The 18,892-nt window shown below is 37.9% G+C and overlaps 1 protein-coding gene across 1 annotated transcript; it reads left to right on the forward strand.

Moving 5' to 3' along the window:
• The first annotated feature begins 435 nt into the window (after window positions 1-435).
• On the forward strand, window positions 436-4,147 carry LOC141110578 (fish-egg lectin-like). The gene is made up of 4 exons (XM_073601991.1): window positions 436-497; window positions 1,724-1,951; window positions 3,050-3,383; window positions 3,760-4,147. The coding sequence occupies exons 1-4, from the start codon at window positions 443-445 to the stop codon at window positions 3,905-3,907; spliced, it is 765 nt and encodes a 254-aa protein (XP_073458092.1). The 5' UTR covers window positions 436-442; the 3' UTR covers window positions 3,908-4,147.
• The last annotated feature ends 14,745 nt before the right edge of the window (window positions 4,148-18,892 follow it).

Genomic DNA, 18,892 nt, shown 5'->3' on the forward strand with positions numbered 1-18,892 from the left:
GTGGCCACACAAAATATTGACACTTTGGGCCCAATTTGAACATTTTCACTTAGGGGTGTACTCACTTTTGTTGCCAGCGGTTTAGACATTAATGGCTGTGTGTTGAGTTATTTTTAGGGGACAGCAAATTTACACTGTTATACAAGCTGTACACTCACTACCTTACATTGTAGCAAAGTGTCATTTCTTCAGTGTTGTCACATGAAAAGATATAATAAAATATTTGCAAAAATGTGAGGGGTGTACTCACTTTTGTGAGATACTGTACATTTAGTTTAACAAAAACATTTACACCATAAAAAAAACACTCACTGTATGTTAGTTTTATTAAATTCCTTCTGTCAGCCAATGATAGACCAGCTTCCCATGATAGGTGGAGTCCAGGCATTATATATATAGAACAAACTCTCCCAGCTCTCCACCTGCATTCTCACCTGCCAAGATGTTGTTTGCTGTGAGCCTCCTCCTGCTGTGTACTGGAATCTCTGCTTCTGAAGGTAAGACTTCTCTCCCTTCCCATCTATTTCCACCTTATAGGGAGATTAGACACTATAAAGGTGTCTGCATTTATCCTTTTATACCCAATCAGAATTCAGTATTAAGCATTTTGGAATGGGAAAACTAATTTAAGTGATTTCTGATTGGTTGCCTTGGGTTACTGTACATCATTGCACTTTGCACTGATATTACATAAGCCTGCAAATCGAATGCGTCTATTCTAGTTCATGTTTCTCTTAAAGGGCAAGTCATTCCAAAAGAAAGGTTTCAGTTTTTCACAAATGCTGGATACTTAATAACTCCATGGGCATTTTTGGCTCTTGCACATTCAGAATGTGAGATATCTACACTGCCTTTCATAAAGTCCCTGTGCTTGTATTCAGGTCTCACTATTCTTTGTGCAGCGTCCAAAGTTTTAGCCAGTTATTCATTTTTTTGCCCATCCCGGCATCTACATGCTTTACACTACAGACACACACAGATGTGGACAGATTTTAAGTGGTATCCGAGCCCAGAGCCTTACGCTCCATTCACACCTTAGCCGTGATTCTGCCCGCGATTCCAAACCGCGTTAAAATGTGGGACGCGCTTGCAATGCCATTACTTTTTAATGGCACCCCAATTGTGCTGTGATTGACGTGCAATAAATCGCGCTGCAATCACGGCAAATTGCAGCACGTGGCACTTGTTGCTCAAAAGGGAGCAGGAGCATAGTCACTGCGCAACTGGGGTGCCATTAAGAAGTAAGAGGTGTCCCATGATTTGCTGCATTTTGGAATTGCGGACAGGATCGCGATGATTCCGCCCCCCGCAATTCGAATCGCCTAGATGTGAATGGAGCCTTATTCAACTTCTCAGTGACCACTGAGGAGAAAAAATTGGTGTTGGTTGGCTGATCTAGCTGTAATTTATGGATAATATAAATAGCTATTTTTTTTACATTGCGCTGTAACACTGCGGTGCATCTTCTTAATGTGCTAACGTGCATTGATGAGCGCTGCCCCGCTGATAATGCTGACATGCACAATAGTATGACTAAGTCCTTGGCATAAAACAAATTATGGTAAATGTAAGCATTTGAAAATTGTATATTTTTAAATATTGAAAAAGTTTTTTTTTGCAAACATTTTTGTACTGTATATTATATATATATATATATATATATGTATAAATATTCTACTATGCATGTACAGTATATGTATTATATGATTTTTCTTGAATTCAGATATTCAGTGCAAATCAATCCCAGGAAAACTGAGACAGATTGATGCCGGTTCTGGTGGAGTGTTCGGTGTGAACAGTAATGATGACATTTATCAATGGGTAGACAATAACTGGAAGAACATTGCTGGAAAGCTCATCCATGTTTCTGTTGGACCTGCTGGGATTTGGGGTGTGAACAGAGCCAACAACATCTTTAAGATCCAGGACAATAAGTGGGTGTCTGTATCAGGTAAAAATAAAATACTCTTTGATATATTACACACCAAATATGAACATATATAATACATATTTATATCATCCACACAATATTGAGATATCACTGTGTATAGTAAGAGACATTTATATTTACCACTTTACCACCTCATTTACAAACTGACATTCTAGAGCAGTCTCAAGGCACCTCATTCTAAAATGTACAAAGCTATTCTAATAGCTTTACATAACGCATCAACATCCACACATTTAGGACACCCAACATTAGAGGTGTTTTATTCATCCAACTCAAATACACTTTTGCACACTGGTACTGACTAGTATGCCAATGTTTCTATTGTTCATCGTTTATTTCTCTATCAATCAGCTAATGTGACTCCAGCGGTGAAGGGGAGGGGCAGGAGAGATTTAAACAAGGATGCTGTGAGGACAACTGACATCCTCCTTATCAACTAATGATGTCATTGTCTGTTAGGATGCCGGCGGCCAGAAGGTCGTAATAGTGCACAATTAAATGGCTTTGTGCAACTAAAAGGCAGGCTTGATCCACACGCTGGCTTGTACAGAAATTTCTGGGCATTTTTTAGGAATTTTGCCAAGGCACCATAGGGTGCCTGGGCACCCTGGGTGAAAAAGGCTTGGTCTATAGTGTGTGAGTGCACATTGATAGCATTACCTTATAAGGGTTTTTGTTTTTTTGCTTGGTGTTGTTAGTGCTTATGTTTTTGTTTTTTTTCTCATATTTCTCATAATCATATGTGTGAACGGAGGTCTTAGATAGCAGCGCATGAAGCACACACTTACATTTTTAGTCCTGGAAAGTTTGGATGGACATTTTCCTACTACAAGGAAACATTACTGCCCTGCTGAGGCAACTTTGTGTTCCCCAGGCTGTTGGGACATGTCATTGGCCTTGAGGTGGCACAGGACATTTTGCATAGTTGTTGCCTGTTCTGTAAAAAGAAGGACACTTGGCCACCATGGTCTAATTAATAATGAGATCTATGTTACTACATAGGAGTGTTCCAATCCCATTTAACTATTGTTTTGATATTCTCTCTTGTGTTACACTTAATTTAATGGGTCAATGTTGTGTTTTGTGTTTTTTCAACAGGGCTTTTGAAGCAGGTAGATGCTGGTGGTAATAAGTTCTTGGGTGGAGTGAATTCACAAGACAACATTTACTGCTTGAGACAGAGTTGCACAGTTTCAGAATCTTCTGCTTTATCCTGGACACAACTGGAGGGGGCACTGAAATATTACAGCTGTGGGCCACTGGGCTGCTGGGGAGTCAACAGCGCCGACAATATTTACTTCCGCTACAATGTCAGCCCAACAGCCTGTCAGGGAACCCAATGGCAGCAAATTGAGGGTGCTCTGAAGATGATAGAGGTTGGCACAGATGGTTCCGTGTACGGTGTCAACTCAGCAGGCAACGTGTACAGAAGGTATTTTTGTTTAACTATGCATGCAGTAGCATTAAGGCGATGTGGAAAAAAAACTGTCAATTTGGTAATGAACTATTAATTGTGAATATTGAGGATGAGCCAGTTAGACAAATACATATAATTCAGCAACTGTACAATTATGTTAGAAACTTTTTGCTCCATTTTCAACTAAGATGGTGCTTTCTGAACCCTCAGCATAGGCATTAAATGATACATCCAGTGACCATAGTTTTTATATATCCTTCATTTGTCATTCTGGAAAGCTTATCCCAGTAATGCCAATGATAGCCAGGTATCCTTCAAAATTTCCTTAGAGGAAACGCTATTTTTAATATTACTTTTTATGTTGTATAACTGAGAAAAAATTTTGTTTTAGGGATGGAATCAGTGCCAAAACCCCAACTGGAACATCCTGGACCCAATTAGACTTCTGCACCACATTCAAACACGTCACTTATGACAACGGCTATCTGTGGCTTATCACCCCAACTGATGACATCATGCAATGTTCACTCAATGCCTGATTTGGCCAGAACACAAGACCAAGCAGAGTACTCTATAGTGTGATCTGAGCCGAGGTGATTCCATGGACTGCTCTCTTTGTCTACTTATCTCTGTCAATTGGTATTTGGGTATTCTTGTATTTCTGCAATGTTTTGCATTGCCAATAAAATCATTTAATGCTAGTTAGGGCTTCCAGTCCATCACACATTTGTATCTTGTTTCAAAAATATTTCTGAGCAAATAAACTTTTTTCTCTAAAATTGTGTCCTTTGTGATTGTCAGAGAAATATTGCTAAAAAAAACATTTATCTTGTTTTATCTCAGTCAATGATATTGAATTAGCTAGTCTGAAAGGGATCAAAAGAATGGTGTATCAGGTCCTCCACACAGCCACAGACCATGAGGCTAATTTACTATAGGAGATGAGAATCTTCACTCAATAACTTTTACCTTTATTTACTTTGAATATCCAGTCATGTAAGTATAAATACAATAAAGAGCAATTTGCTTTTTACATGGTTAGATAATTGAAGATTCTTAACTCCTTTAGGAAATCAACATCTGTGTATTTTGAAATGCTCATAGCAGAGTAAGTAATGTAGATATGGCCAGATTTCTTAAATTGGTTTTAAACCCCTACATATACCCAGTGAAGTTACTGGCCTCAGGTCATACACATAAATGAAACAAAAATTCAAAATACATTATTTGTACCTGTTTATCTGCAACCCTCTCTTCTTTACAGCCATATCCATGTGAACCGAGCCTAAGGAGCATTCTTCCCACTGACCACCAATGTAAGGGGGTCATTTGACATGTTTCATGGTTCTTCCATTTGACATGTGAAAAACTACTAATTCATGTTCTTTTTGGTTTGCATGACCTGCCCTGAAAAAAACCTTAAATAAACAGTCTGATGGTTGAGTATTATATTCGAATTTCCTCATTCTAGAATAAACATTTATTTAATGTATCTATCTAGAGAGACTGTGATGCTTTCCATGGTGTATTGATGTCTCATGTCTTACATAGTTTTGGTAAAGGAAACCTGTACTGAAAAAAGTACAGCCTTCTGAGCTCCTTCTGAAAATACTAGATGTCCAACTGTCTGTGGCTTTGTCATATTCTCAGTTATAGACACCGAACAAGCATCTAGCAAATGATGATAGAATGAAGTCACTGACTAAGAAAGTATAGACATTGGACCAACATGACAGCCTAACATACTGGCACCTTCAGAGTTCAGCATCCCCTATATTTCACCTTTATAAGATTTAACCCACATAAAGAAAAGAATAGAAGAGAACATCAAAACATCACGGCACCTCACTACCAACTTTCTCGAAGCTGGGTACCAAATTTCCTAAAAATGGTTCATGCATAGTGCAGTAGCACATAATTGTGGGATTTCAAGAAGCTTGCTTTCCCCCAGGCAGTGATGAGGCACAGTAACATCACTGGTAAGGATTAGCTTGGGTTTAGTCTGAACTTGGGTTTGGACTGAACCCAGAAAAAATTTGTCACTCCCGTCAAAAGCCACCCACTCAACTGTGGCCAGAGTATTCCCCGCCACAGAGCTACGCATACACATAGAGGCGAGGGTGCTCATGACCTCATCGACTTTATATGGTGACATGACAATCTTAGGTCAATTTCATTGGCCATGTCATGAGCATTCCTTCCTTTTTGTTTAGGTACAGCTGAAGGACGGGGAATGCCCTGGTCAAAGTTGATTGAGTGGCAGTGTGTAGGAATGACAGCTTCTTTCCTGGTTCAGTCTGAGCACAAGTTAAGACCAAACTAAAGCTCACATTTAATCACATTAAAGAAGAGCTGGGTTCCTAAGTGAGTACTTTTTTTCTCCTAATAGGGTTTACTTTTAGTTTTTATTATGCATTTTTATACAGGGGTGGGGGTTTCAAAATATGCAGGCCCTACATTTTCATGCAATGTTTGCTTTAGACCAAACTTTGTTTTTAATCATGATTTGGATAGGATTAAAAAGTGGTGACACCTATGACAGCTTTTTCTTGCTGTCAGTGTCTCCACTGAGATGATTCATCATCTCCACTAATCCTGATGACCATTGTTTTCAGGGTGTTACATTTTCTTATGAACCAGGCAGCCATAAAACTTTGAATGACCAATAAATCGGTGTAATGCCGCTGGATTAGAGTAATGTTTGCCTTCAAAGATGTATTAGAACTTCCAAAGTCTGGTTGAAATGAATTAAATAAGTTGGCCACATGTACTGTACTGTATTAGTCTTTATTTCAATTTTACTTTATTAAAGTTTTGTCAAAATATTAAAGTACAAAGCTTAAAAAAAGCAGAATACATAATATCGGATGTACATAAAAGAGGACTTATCTCGATTCTGAAAAACTGAATAAAGAGATTATTTCTTAAGACACCAACGTTGCATACATCAATATCAGGCATAGGAGACAATCTGTAGGACTATAACCACTTCAATACCACGGACGTCATATGACGTCCTGGGCTTTGAGCAGGTATATCTGAATGATGCCTGTAGTTACAGACATCATTAAGATATTGTCGGTTTCAGCCGGCGAATCTCTACACCATAGGAACAATCATAGTGGCCGTTCCGCTGCTTGATCGTTCCTATGGGAGGCGAGAGGGGAAGTCCCCCCCCTCCCGCCGCCCTCCGGTGCTTGCTCCGACTCACCGTTACGATCGGTGAGGCGGAGAGTGGATCCGCCAGCACCGGATGTAGATCATAGAGATTTCCGGCAGACCAGATGGTCCCCGGAATCTCTATGATCGTTGGAGGCCGGGCGCGATGTTATGCCATCACGCCCGGCCTCTCCATTCAAAAAAATGGCGCCGCTTCGGCTGGGAAGCGGCAATCGTTTTATTTTTATTTTTTTTTTTCAGGCTTCCCAGCCTAGTGGTGAGATATGGGGTCTTATTGACCCCATATCTCACTATTAAGAGCACCTGACATGTCATATTGCTATTACAAGGGATGTTTACATTCCTTGTAATAGGAATAAAAGTGATCAATTTTTTTTTTCAAAAAAGTGTCAAAATAAAAAAAATAAAATATAATTCACAATAAAAAAAAAAAAAATATTTTTTTAAAGCGCCGCTGTCCCCGTGTGCTCGCACGCAGAAGCGAGCGCATACGTAAGTCCCGCCCACATATGAAAATGGTGTTCAAACCATACATGTGAGGTATTGCCACGAACGTTGGAGCGAGAGCAATAATTCTGGCCCTAGACCTCCTCTGTAACTCAAAACATGTAACCAGTAAAAAAATTTCAAGCGTCCCCTATGGGGATTTTTAAGTACCGAACATTGGCGCCATTCCACTAGCGTGCGCAATTTTGAAGCGTGAAATGTTAGGTATCTATTTACTCTGCGTAATCTTTCACAAAATGCAAAAACATTGGGCTAACTTTACTGTTTTGGTTTTTTTTAAACACAAAACAGGTTTTTTCCCCAAAAAAACGCGTTCGAAAAATTCCTGCGCAAATACTGTGTGAGATAAAAAGTTACAACAACCGCCATTGTATTCTCTAGGGTCTTTGCTAAAAAAACATATATAATGTTTGGGGGTTCTATGTAATTTTCTAGCAAAAAAATGATTATTTTTACAGGTAGGAGCAAAGTGTCAGAATTGGCCCGGTATTGAAGCGGATAAACATAGAAAAATGTTCCAGCCTGGTTTACTTTCCAGACATAATTGGAACTTTTAAAGTCATCAGGAATTTGGCTTTACATGACTGGAATTAGGTTATTCACACAATTTTTTCAGTAAAAATTCTCTTAATAACTATTTTTTTTCCATACTGAGGCCAATTTGCTAAACATTGCTAACATTCCCAAATTTCTCACAATTTCAAATCTGACCATACACCACTAGAATTTCATTAGAAACATTTTTGGAATGTTCATTCACTTTTATAATGGATCAAGGGGTCAAATCAACGGTCAACGGACTATAGCGACAAGTAAATTCAAAGGAGTTTTAAAAAAAAAAAATGTAATTTAGGACATAAGACATAAAAAGGCCCTTAGTGTCTTAATAAATTTCAACGAAATTGCAATGCCATCTCTCGCATTTAAAATAATAGTGCTTATACACACTTTCTTATAAAAAAAAAGACAAATATGTATTATATATATATATATATATATATATATATATATATATATATATATATATATATATATATATATATATATATATATATATTTAGACTCTAATAATATATAACATCAGTATAAAAAAGTTATGGCATTCCGATTCTTGGAACAAAATCTGTTACTTCTTGGCTAACTAACTTTTATCAATATTCGCATTTATCACTTTAATAGCCCTTGGAAAAAAAGCTATCCCTTAATCTATTTATCCTCACCTACAGTAACTTTGAACTATTTTCATTCTGGAAAATTGTACATATTGTAATTAAACCATAAATATAACATTTGGAGTTCAAATAACAGGTCTGGACAAAATGTTAAGGGCTTTCAAACGAAATTGGAGATGAACACATGGAGACAGCTGGTGCCCCCTTCCAGGTTGACACATTGAAATCATCCCCTATTGGAACGCTGCATGCATCGGCTGATCCGGACGCCACCATCCAGCTGTCCCTGCAGAGGGCTGTATCTGCACGCTCACGAGACCTTTCTATCAGGGAGGTCCACCATTCCTGGTAAGGGTCTATCTGTAATATCCCCTGGAGTCACTGTCTGTTTGGATATTCCTCCACCACTTTTCTTCTGTTTCACTTATATTGGTGATTTTCAAAGACCTCGGGATATGTGATCCTCCCTTGAAAGGGACGGATGCATCCGTATTGAACTTCTTTTGATGAACTTGACTTTTCTATTTAGTTATTTTTTCGCTTTCATCACTCAGGATATTTTGATTCCTATATGTCTATACACATGTTTCATTATTTATCTATTTTCAAGCACTGTTTGATTGTGTTACGTGATTCATTAACTATGCACAATATATATGCACTTATATATATTTTTTTTTATGCAAGCAGTATATGTATTTAATTTTTATGATCTAGTGATTGCAAGAACTATTATTTTATTTATATTGATTTATTACACAGATATTGGTGTTTTTTTGTTGCAGCTGCACCTTAGTTCCTTGCTAATTGCTTTTTAGCGAAGGTTCTCCTTTTTATTTTTTTAAACAAATTTGGTTTACTCAATCGGGTGGAATTTCTAAGGGCAAATAGACTGTGCATTTCTGAACATTCTTTCTTGTCATCACTGGGAAGTATTTACTAAAGGCAAATAGACTGTGCATTTAGAAAATTAATCGACTCCCATGGTTTGGCGTGTAAATTGCCATCATCCCTCATAAATTAAGGAAGAAAAGCCTCAAAATTGAATTTTTAAGGCAATTTGACAAAAAAATAAGTAGAAAAAAATAATAAAAATATATGATTTTATCAATACACAAAAATGCATAATATTCGTATGGAAAGAACTACAAGAGAAACATATATACATATATTTTGAATAATATTATACACTGGTTGACAGAAGTGGCAGAATCCTACTACAATCATGAAACCATCCAAACAGATGACAAAAGATGGTAAGTAGTGGAAAAGTCCAACGCATTCCGAAAAGTGCATACAATATAATCTTCATCAGGGACTGTAACCACCTTGAAAATGTAAAATACAATATTGTATTTTACATTTTCAGAGATGGTTACAGTCATCTGTTTGGATGGTTTCATGATTGTAGTAGGATTCTGCCACTTCTGTCAACCAGTGTATAATATTATTCAAAATATATGTATATATGTTTCTCTTGTGGTTCTTTCCATAAGAATTTTATGAATTTTTGTGTAATAATAAAATCATCTTTTTATTATTTTTTCTACTTATTTTATTGTCAAATTGCGTTAAAAATCCCATTTTGAGGTTTTTCTTCTTTAATAGACTGTGCATTTTGCAAGTACAGTGGCTCCAGGGGTTAGTAAATAAGGTGAAATTTGACTTTACAAAGATAACCCAATCATATGCAAGAAAAATAAAAACAAACTGCTGTTTTGCTTGCACATGATTGGATGATGGAAGTCAGCAGAGCTTTCCCCTCATTTACTAAACTCTGGAGCAACTACAATTGCAACACACACAGTCTATTTGCCTTCCCAGTGATGACAAGAAAAAATGTTCAGAAATTACATATATTATTCAACAAAGTTCTACTGGTGTATGACCAGCATTCAAGTTTTTTTTCCTTGGCCTTGAGTTGGGATAGAGGAACATTAATCTATGTCATTTTGTCATTCTTCTGTAGATCTTAGATGGGATTATGGAAAGCCATTTAAGCAGACCTTGTCTGTCTTTAACTGAAAAAACTACCCAAGTTGAAGTTATGGCCATGTTCGATAAGTTTAATGTAAAGTAGATGGATGGGTTCTGGAGCATTGTATTTCAATGTTGTGGTAATAGGCGAGGCTATAATACTGTACTAACACAATACAGACATGAAAAATGAATGTTTGAATAAACAAATTATTTCTATGAGGAGGACTTAGGACTTAGAGATCAAATCACAGATTTTGATTTAAAAACAAGAGATAAAAAAAATCAGTCTTTAAGACTGTACATATAATATTCAAGCAAGAAAATGTGATTTGTGTTTAAAGGAAGACTATCAATATATGGTAAGTGAAAAAAAAAGTACACCAAGCAAAGAAAAGAAAACACAATTATTAAGTGCGCTGGGTCTTACTCTGGTGCCTATTGAACTGCACAGTCATATTTGGACTCCTGGTACAGCTGTTGTGATAGGAAAGTGGGGGTAAAATTATACAAAATTAAGGTTGTTGGTTGATTTGGTTTCCTATCTATGTATGTGACTTTCATTGAGCTTTAATGTTAAGGGTAAATGAGGTGTTAGGTTGAGGTTCAGAGTTAGGTGTAGGGATTTGGGTGAAATTGAGTGTAAGATTTAGGCCGACCATACACAGTGGACATTTCTTTCCTGCAACCACGGGTTGCAGGAAACAAAATTCACATGATTCCCCCATTAACACAGTCAGTGCTGACAGGGAAGTCGTTGTCTTCTCCCGGTAGGGGTGGGGGGGCGGCGGAAGGCGGGGGAAGCCGTCCTGGAAGAGAGAAGAAAGTGATTATTGCAAGTGGCTATAGCAGCTGCTTGCGATAATCGGAAGCAAATCCAGTATGCTGGTTGTACCCAAGTTGATCGATCGATCAACTTGGTACATTCAGTCTGCCCATTATTGGTTTGAATCTCGGCCGGTTCCTGCTGAACTGGCCGAGATTCGAACTGTGTATGGCTGGCCTTAGTGATTTTGGTATAATTATACTAAAATCTTGTTTTTTTTTGTTTCAAAATAATATACATGTTATACATACCTCCTCTGTGCAGTGGTTTTGCACAGGGCAGCCCAGATCCTCATTTTCTCGGGTCCCTCTTAGGCACTCCTGGCCCCTCCCTCCTGTTGAGTGTCCCCACAGCAAGCGGCTTACTATGGCGGCACCCGAGCTGAGCCGCAGCTCCGTGTGTCTATTCAGGCACGGAGCAGGGACCCCACCCCCTCTCTCTCTTCATTGGCTTACTGACATTGATTAACAGAAGCACGAGCCAATGGTGCTGTGCTGCTGTCTCAGCCAATGAGGAGGGACAGTCTCTCGTGCAACATTGCTGGATCTAGATGGGGCTCAGGTAAGTATTAGGGGGGCTGCTGCACACTGAAGACTTTTTATCATAATGCATAGAATGCATTAAGATGAAAAGACATTCTACCTTTACAACCCCTTTAAGTCTTAAGTGTATAGAATTTGGGTGAAGTTAAGGGTTATCAATAGAGTTAGGTTAAAGTAATTGTAAACGATCACCTTGTAAAACAGCCCATTCAGTTTAAAATTAAAACAAAAGTTAAATCATTTGTGTATAGATATAAAAAAATAAAAATAAATGATAAATACCCTTTTTCCCCCTTTTTATAAGTGATTACATTCCCTCTGCTTCCTCTGTTCTTAGCTGCATAAGAGCTTGGGGAAGGAGAAGCAACAGCATACTGAGATTCCCAGTGAATGGCTGTGTGGGGGAGGCATGTCAGGACAAGTCTGATCATTGGAGGAGAGCAGGCGGAGTTCCCAGTACAGCTGGATAACTGACTCTGGTGTGTTCTTCTGCTTAGTGTGGTCAGTTTTTAATAGGAAAGCAGAGGGACTGGCAGGAACACAAGGGATTTCACACAAAGGAAGCAATACAAAGAGAACAGGATACTTTTTCATACACGTACATGGTGCAGAAGGCACATATCAGGAATATGAAATGCTATTTGGGCATTGGTTTAGGGATTAGATCAAGTATTTATGTTGTGGTTAAAGCTTAGGTTGATGGAGTTTGTGTAGGTTAAGAGTTAGGATTAGGGATTATTTGAAGATTAGGTTAAGGATTGGTTGATTAGGTAAGAGTTGGTTGAGGTTTTGTGGCTTTATTGTAGTTAAAGCTTAGTGTAAGAGGGTTGGTTAAGGTGAAAAGTTAACATTATGTTAAAGTTTGGGGTACGGGAATTATTAAGTAGTTTGGGATTCGGTATTGGGGTTAGGTTGCAGTTAGAGGTTAATTTTAGCTGTTACACTTTCATTACAGTTTAGGTGTAGGGAGTATGGTTAGGTTAAAGGGAAAGATTAGGATTTATCCTGAGGTTAGTTTGGGGAGCAATGCATAGGTTGAGGCTTAGGGGTTCTGTTGTGGTTTGGTGTTTGGCATAGGGGTTAAAGTAAAGTTTGATGGTAATTTGGTGATTACACTGAGCTTTGGTATTGAGGTCAAGTTAAAGTTAAGAATTTGGCTCAGCATTATGTTGACATTGCTGGTCAAGATGAGGGGTTGAGTTAAGATTTTAGGAGCAATGAGCTGAGTGTGAGAGTATGTGAAGGAGGGAGGGTAGAAGTGGCGTTGTTCTGGGGTGTAGTGTCACATACCCCTATAAAGCTTGCAAGAAATCCCAAATGAAATAACAAATAAAATATATCTCAGGTGTAAACAAAGGCAAAAATATATAAAGTGTGAACCAGATATGCAAATGACCTGTGTCCTGGTGCAACAATCTGATATGCTCTTATATATGACCTCAATGTGGCTCATATGATCAAAATACAAAAGATAATACCATGAATATGTAAACCACAGTGCATGTGTTTAAATACATATGAAAACATAAAGTGACTGGTGCCCTTTACATACGTATCTAAGGTGATACTCTCATATATCAATTGAAAAATTAAGACAATATATGCTATGTGCAAAAATAGTCCATATGCCGTATTGATGCAATAACAGAAGAATTTTTGGGAAAAATATAAAAAAAAATAGAAATAAAAATAAAGTGACAAGTACTCTTCATAAACTGTGCTCTGTGCTTCTTATGGATACCCTATAGGCACTCACCGGAATAATTCACCCCACGTAGGGGTTTTGTGCTTTTACAGTATCTGCCACTGTGTAGCAAACGGCTTTTTCCTTTGTCAGCTGATTGTTTCCGTGTTTGCGGTGTGAGATATAAGATATGAGGGTCTCCTTTAGCTTTCCCTTCGTAGCTCCCACATGCAGAAAAGAGACACCTGCATATTGTATTATCATTTAAAAAGTGGAATTTATGTATAGAAAATGAAAACGTACTCACATATAGTGCAGTAATACAGAACTTTGAATAAAGGAAGCGGGGACGGTTTGCGTTCCACGGCTCGAAACCAGAAGTGATGCAAAGACGCTGGTAGCTCTTCCCTATGCGTTTCATCACTGGGATGTCATCTGGAGCGATGCCATCTTGCTACACCATCCGGTTTAAATAGCATGAGGTGTACTCTGATTGGTGGTCATGTGACCGTGGCCATTTTTGGTTAGTCCATAAAACATATGGAGGCGCTGATGGTAGTGTTGCTTTATTGCCAATCCATACATGTCTGGAAATTTTAGAACTTGAACAGACTGATCACGCGATCGTCAGTGCAGGCCATTCACGGGGACACCGCATGGCAAAACAAATATTATGATGCAAACGTTACTGACTGTTTAAAACGAGTAATTCATTTTATTTATTATTTTTATAATTTTATTTTTAAAATTGAGAGTCACACAGCCAACTATGTATGGAAGGAAGATATACGTTCACTCAGCTGCAAATTTTTTTGATTGAGGAAATTAATATTTTAGAAATTTTTTGTTTCAATAGAGTTTTATTGTATATTGAACAGAAAGTATACAGTATTACAAGGTCATATAATAATACAATGAATATACAATTTTTCAAAAGATAAGTGTAAACAGTCAAAGTATGCTTATTAAAAGCTTATAAGAAATAAGATTATGGATAATAACGTTAAGATAATAAAGGTGAAAGCAAAATTAGTAATTTCACCTATACCTTTTATATAACAATTCACGCAATCTAAATGAGCTAATCTAAAATCGTACACAAGTAAATTATATTACATACCTTAAATCTGGTAAATTAAATAAAGTAATTATGTGTGTAATAGAACAAACCAAATAACTATAAATAAATGATATGAAAGCTTAGAATAGGTCGGCTTAGAAGTAATCTTAACAATGAAGGGACACATATGGTAAATATTGTAGAGAACTCGAAGGATTGCGGTCTCCGGACCTCTAGCGAATCCTTATTAACCTGAAAGATTGTATGTGTCTCAACTGCAAATTGGGAAAATTTGTTCTATGATTAAGGAGATATCAAGAGAACAGAAATTATAAGTAAAGGGTATAATGGGGGGAGATCAAAGCTTAAGAAGAAATAACTATATCTAAGGTGGGATAGAGAGGGGATGATGGAAGCATTTAAGGGTGTCCTGCAATAATAACCTTTTTATGAATATAACTATATTTTAGTGAAGGATAAGTAAGGGTAATGAGAGAAAAATGAGGAGAGGGAATTACTTCTTCTTCCTCCATCTACCTGATCTAAAAGTAAGTTTAAGGATTACCTGGAGATTAATTGTTTGAATTCAGATGATATTTGGAAGAGCAACTAAAACACCAATTAACGATATTTGGAAGAGGCGCCAACACGCCCATGTTTTCTGGAATATATGAGACATATCCCTGGCTTGATGAATCAATTCTTCCATATCTGCCACTCTATTTATGCGACTAAACCAATCTCCAATAGTGGGGGGAGTAACATTTTTCCAAAGAGCTGGAATATACATTTTAGCTGCATTGATTAAATGCAAAGCTAATGACTTATGGTACTGGTATTTTGGGATGAGAGAATGGTGTAAAAGCATTTGTGCTGGGCTGAAGTCTATTGGAACTGCGGAGATGCGAGTAGTTAAACGATTCATTTCCTTCCAGAAGGGTTGAATACGAGGGCAAGACCACATTTTTTGTAGTAAAGAACCGTCTGCATCTCGGACACATTAATAGAACCTTTATAAATGTGAGAGTAAACTCTACTCCAATCCTCCTCCGTTAGGTCAATAGAAAGATCTCTTTCCCAACACTGACTCGCAATATTGGATTAAGGACTGTGGCATGAGAAGAGAAAGGAGTAAAGTTCAGAAATAATATATCTCTGTGGTTCTGTTCTTGTACATATCAATTCAAAAGAAGTATATTGTCTAGCATGAGCTTCTCGAGTCAGAGGATTATTCAAGAAATGCCTAATTTGGAAGTAAGACCAAAATGGAAAGGGGTGGTCTGAGTTCAGGGAAGATAAATCAGTCAAATTCATAAAGCAATTGTTTCGAAAAAATTGGGCAGCTCTCATATTGGTATGAGGCCAAGATTTTGCTAGGAATGTTTCCGAAAGGCCTGGTGGGAAATCTGGGTTGTTATGAATAGGTGTCCTGGGGTAGAGGAAATTTGAAATTTTTGACAGGACTTACGGAATATTTGTAAAGTATTACCAATTAGAGGATGTTGTTTACAATTTTGCGGAATGTGAGTAGGAGTAATCCAAGGTAGTTGGTGTAGAGGTATGGGAGAAAAGGAATGTTCAATGCTTACCCAGTCTTTGGTAGAGAAATGAACATTCCAATCAATAATTCTTGCCAACTGGCAAGCCCAGTAATATTTGGTGATATCTGGAAGACCTATACCCCCTTTGATTTTGGGTATGGTCAGTCTTTCATGGCTCAATCTAGGTTTCGCCTTGCCCCACATAAATGTAGAGCAAGCTGTACAAATCGAAGTAAAAAAGGCTTGAGGTATGTGACAGACCTAGACGGGACAAAGGTTTTTGGAGAGGACTGAATGCAAGCCTCTTGCCTTTTGACTATGGGCCCTGGATTTTACGGGAACAATACTCTTTGTGAGGTGTATGCCTGGGGACCCTGAACTAATGTTACTTTGGATTCAAATCCATGTCCCCCAAAACACAAAACTCTGGGAACCCCGTATGTGCCATATTATAAATAGTGACTGCTTCACAATGTTGTGTATATATTGTGTGTTGTCTCATGCTGTTGTGTACTGTTTGCTGTGCTAGTTTGGGGTGGGGCTGTATTCCACTGTTCTATTGTGTTTGTCTGCCTTGGATCACAGGATGTGTATTTCTATGGAGGGAGGGGGGATTCCTCCAGCAGCTCTCCTTGCTGATAAGACTGTGTGCTGATGAGACGTTGGACACACCTGACCTGTGTGTCCATTGTCATTGGACGGTTTAACCCGCCCTCTTTTCCAAGGGTGGGGGGAAAGAGTCTCTGAGTTATTTTATCTGTTGTGTCCATGTGTGAAAATAAATGAGTTGATTCCTGCTTGACCCTCAAGACAGAGCATCTTGTCTCGTATTTGGGGGGAGAATTATTCGTATGGGTTTCTTGTTCGGCTGATTGAAGTGTCCAGTAGCTGCATTTGTGTTTGGGTATGGAATGTCCTAAACTACTTTAACCCCTTTCGTACTCGGGGTGTCGTTACAAGGTATTTTGATGGGAACTTTTTTTAGGATATATAGAATTCTTGGGAGGATATTCATTTTGGTTATAGATGCACTACCAAACCAGGAGAAGATACCTGTAGACCATGACTTCAAATCTTTTTGGATGTTATGAAGAATGGGGATGTAGTTTATTGAATAGAGTTTAGATAAATAAATGGGTAATTGGATACCTAGATAAGTGATTGATTCTTTACGCCATTTGAAAGGGAAATTAGACTGGCAGCGAGAAATTTAATCAGGTTCTAGAGAAACATTCAGTGCCTCTGATTTGTTAAAATTCATTTGAAGATTGGGTAAATTCCTGAACATATCAAAATCTTTGAGTATATTTGGAATAGTAATGTGAGGTTCTGAGAGAAATAATAGAATGTCATCGGCAAAGTCCACAAGTTTGTAATTGTGTTGATTAATGGTGATACCCTTGATGCCAGGGTTAGATCTTAGACATTGAAGTAAGGGTTTAAGGGTGAGAACAAAATTTAAAGGAGATAGGGGGCATCCCTAACGAGTACCATTTGAGATCGGGAAGGCGTTCGATAGGTGGCCATTAATTCTGACCCTTGCCGTTGGGGAAGAGTATAAAGCCAGGGTGAAATGTAACATATGGTCTGGCAAGCCGATCATTTTAAGACATTCAAACACATAGTCCCAGGCCACTCTATTGAACGCCTTCTCCACATCTAGGGATAGAAACAAACCCACTGGTGGGTGGATGTCAACCATCTATGTAGATTAATAGCCTTAGTGGTATTGTCTTTCGCTTCCCTACCAGGTATGAAACCCACCTGATCCTTTGAAATTAATTTTGGTAAAAGACGATTAGCTAAAATTTTGGCATAAGTTTTAAGGTCCACATTTAGTAAAGAGATTGGTTGAAAATTAGTTACCAAGGAAGAATTTTTGTTGGGTTTCGGAATAACCGTTATATGAGCTGTAAGGAAATCTTGGGGCGGAGGGTTATCTGCTGATAAGGAGTTAAAAGCCATTAGAAAATGTGGGCGAAGTATTTCCTGAAAGGATTTATAATAGCCAGATGTTAAGCCATCAGGACCAGGACTTTTACCGGGTTTCAATTGTTTTAGAGCAATATCAACCTCTTCAGGAGATATAGGATGAGCTAGTTCATTTGCTTCCTGATCAGAAAGTCATTTAGGGGTGTGTTTTGATAAGAATTCATTGATCAGTTGAATGCGGGCCTTTTTCCCAGATTGAGTATCGGAAGGTGCTAAATTATAAAGATGGGTGTAATAGGCCACAAATCTGTTAGAAATATCATCATTAGTAACCAATTTGCGTCCTGTTGAGTCGTTTATAGAATGGATAATTGTACGTGCTTTCTTTGAACGAAGAGCATTGGCTAATAATTTCCCTGCTTTATTCCCATACTCATAAAAAAGTTTTTGAGATAAAACATAATTCCGTTTAGATTTTGTCTAGTTCTTCTAGTAGTTCTTTCCTAGCTTGAACAAGTTCATGTAAGGATGATATTGCTTGTGTTGATTTATGTACCCTTTCCAAAGTTTGGATATGAGTTGTCAATTTAGTAATGTAGGACTGTCTTTCTCTTTTACGTTTTAAGGAGATAGCGATTAAGTATCCTCTAATTGTGCATTGTGCGCTTCCCAGCATGTCATTGGTGATATGTCTGGTGAAGCATTTTTAATGAAGTATTGGCTTAATCGCTGGTTAATTTCGGGTACTATATCGTTATCTGTAAGAAGGGAAGGATCTAAGCGCCATTTTGAGGAGCGTGGTGTGACATCAGGAAATGTAAGGGAAATAGAGATAGGATGATGATCCGATAAAAACATGGGCTCTATGGTAGCGTAATTGAGAAAAGTCAGGTCTCTTTGTGAAATAAAAAGGTAATCAAGTCTGGAATAACGTTTATGTGGGGCAGAATAGAATGTATAATCTTTCATTGTGGGGTAAAGTGTACGCCAGGTATCATGTAGTGATAAGTTCTGAAGTTGAATTTAAATAGAGCGTAATGCTTTGTATTGTATAGAAGAGGTACCCGTAGAAGTATCTTGAAGGGGATTAAGGGGAACGTTGA

This window comes from Aquarana catesbeiana, linkage group LG10 (genome assembly GCF_042186555.1).
Source record: "Aquarana catesbeiana isolate 2022-GZ linkage group LG10, ASM4218655v1, whole genome shotgun sequence".
In the NCBI taxonomy this organism is placed as follows: domain Eukaryota; kingdom Metazoa; phylum Chordata; class Amphibia; order Anura; family Ranidae; genus Aquarana; species Aquarana catesbeiana.

Bases quoted from the DNA above. Each gene is read 5' to 3' on its own strand.
- LOC141110578 (XM_073601991.1), top strand. From the start codon at position 443: ATGTTGTTTGCTGTGAGCCTCCTCCTGCTGTGTACTGGAATCTCTGCT. The intron at 1,952-3,049 runs GTAAAAATAAAA...TTTTTTCAACAG, and splicing joins TAAGTGGGTGTCTGTATCAG to GGCTTTTGAAGCAGGTAGAT. The intron at 3,384-3,759 runs GTATTTTTGTTT...ATTTTGTTTTAG, and splicing joins GCAGGCAACGTGTACAGAAG to GGATGGAATCAGTGCCAAAA.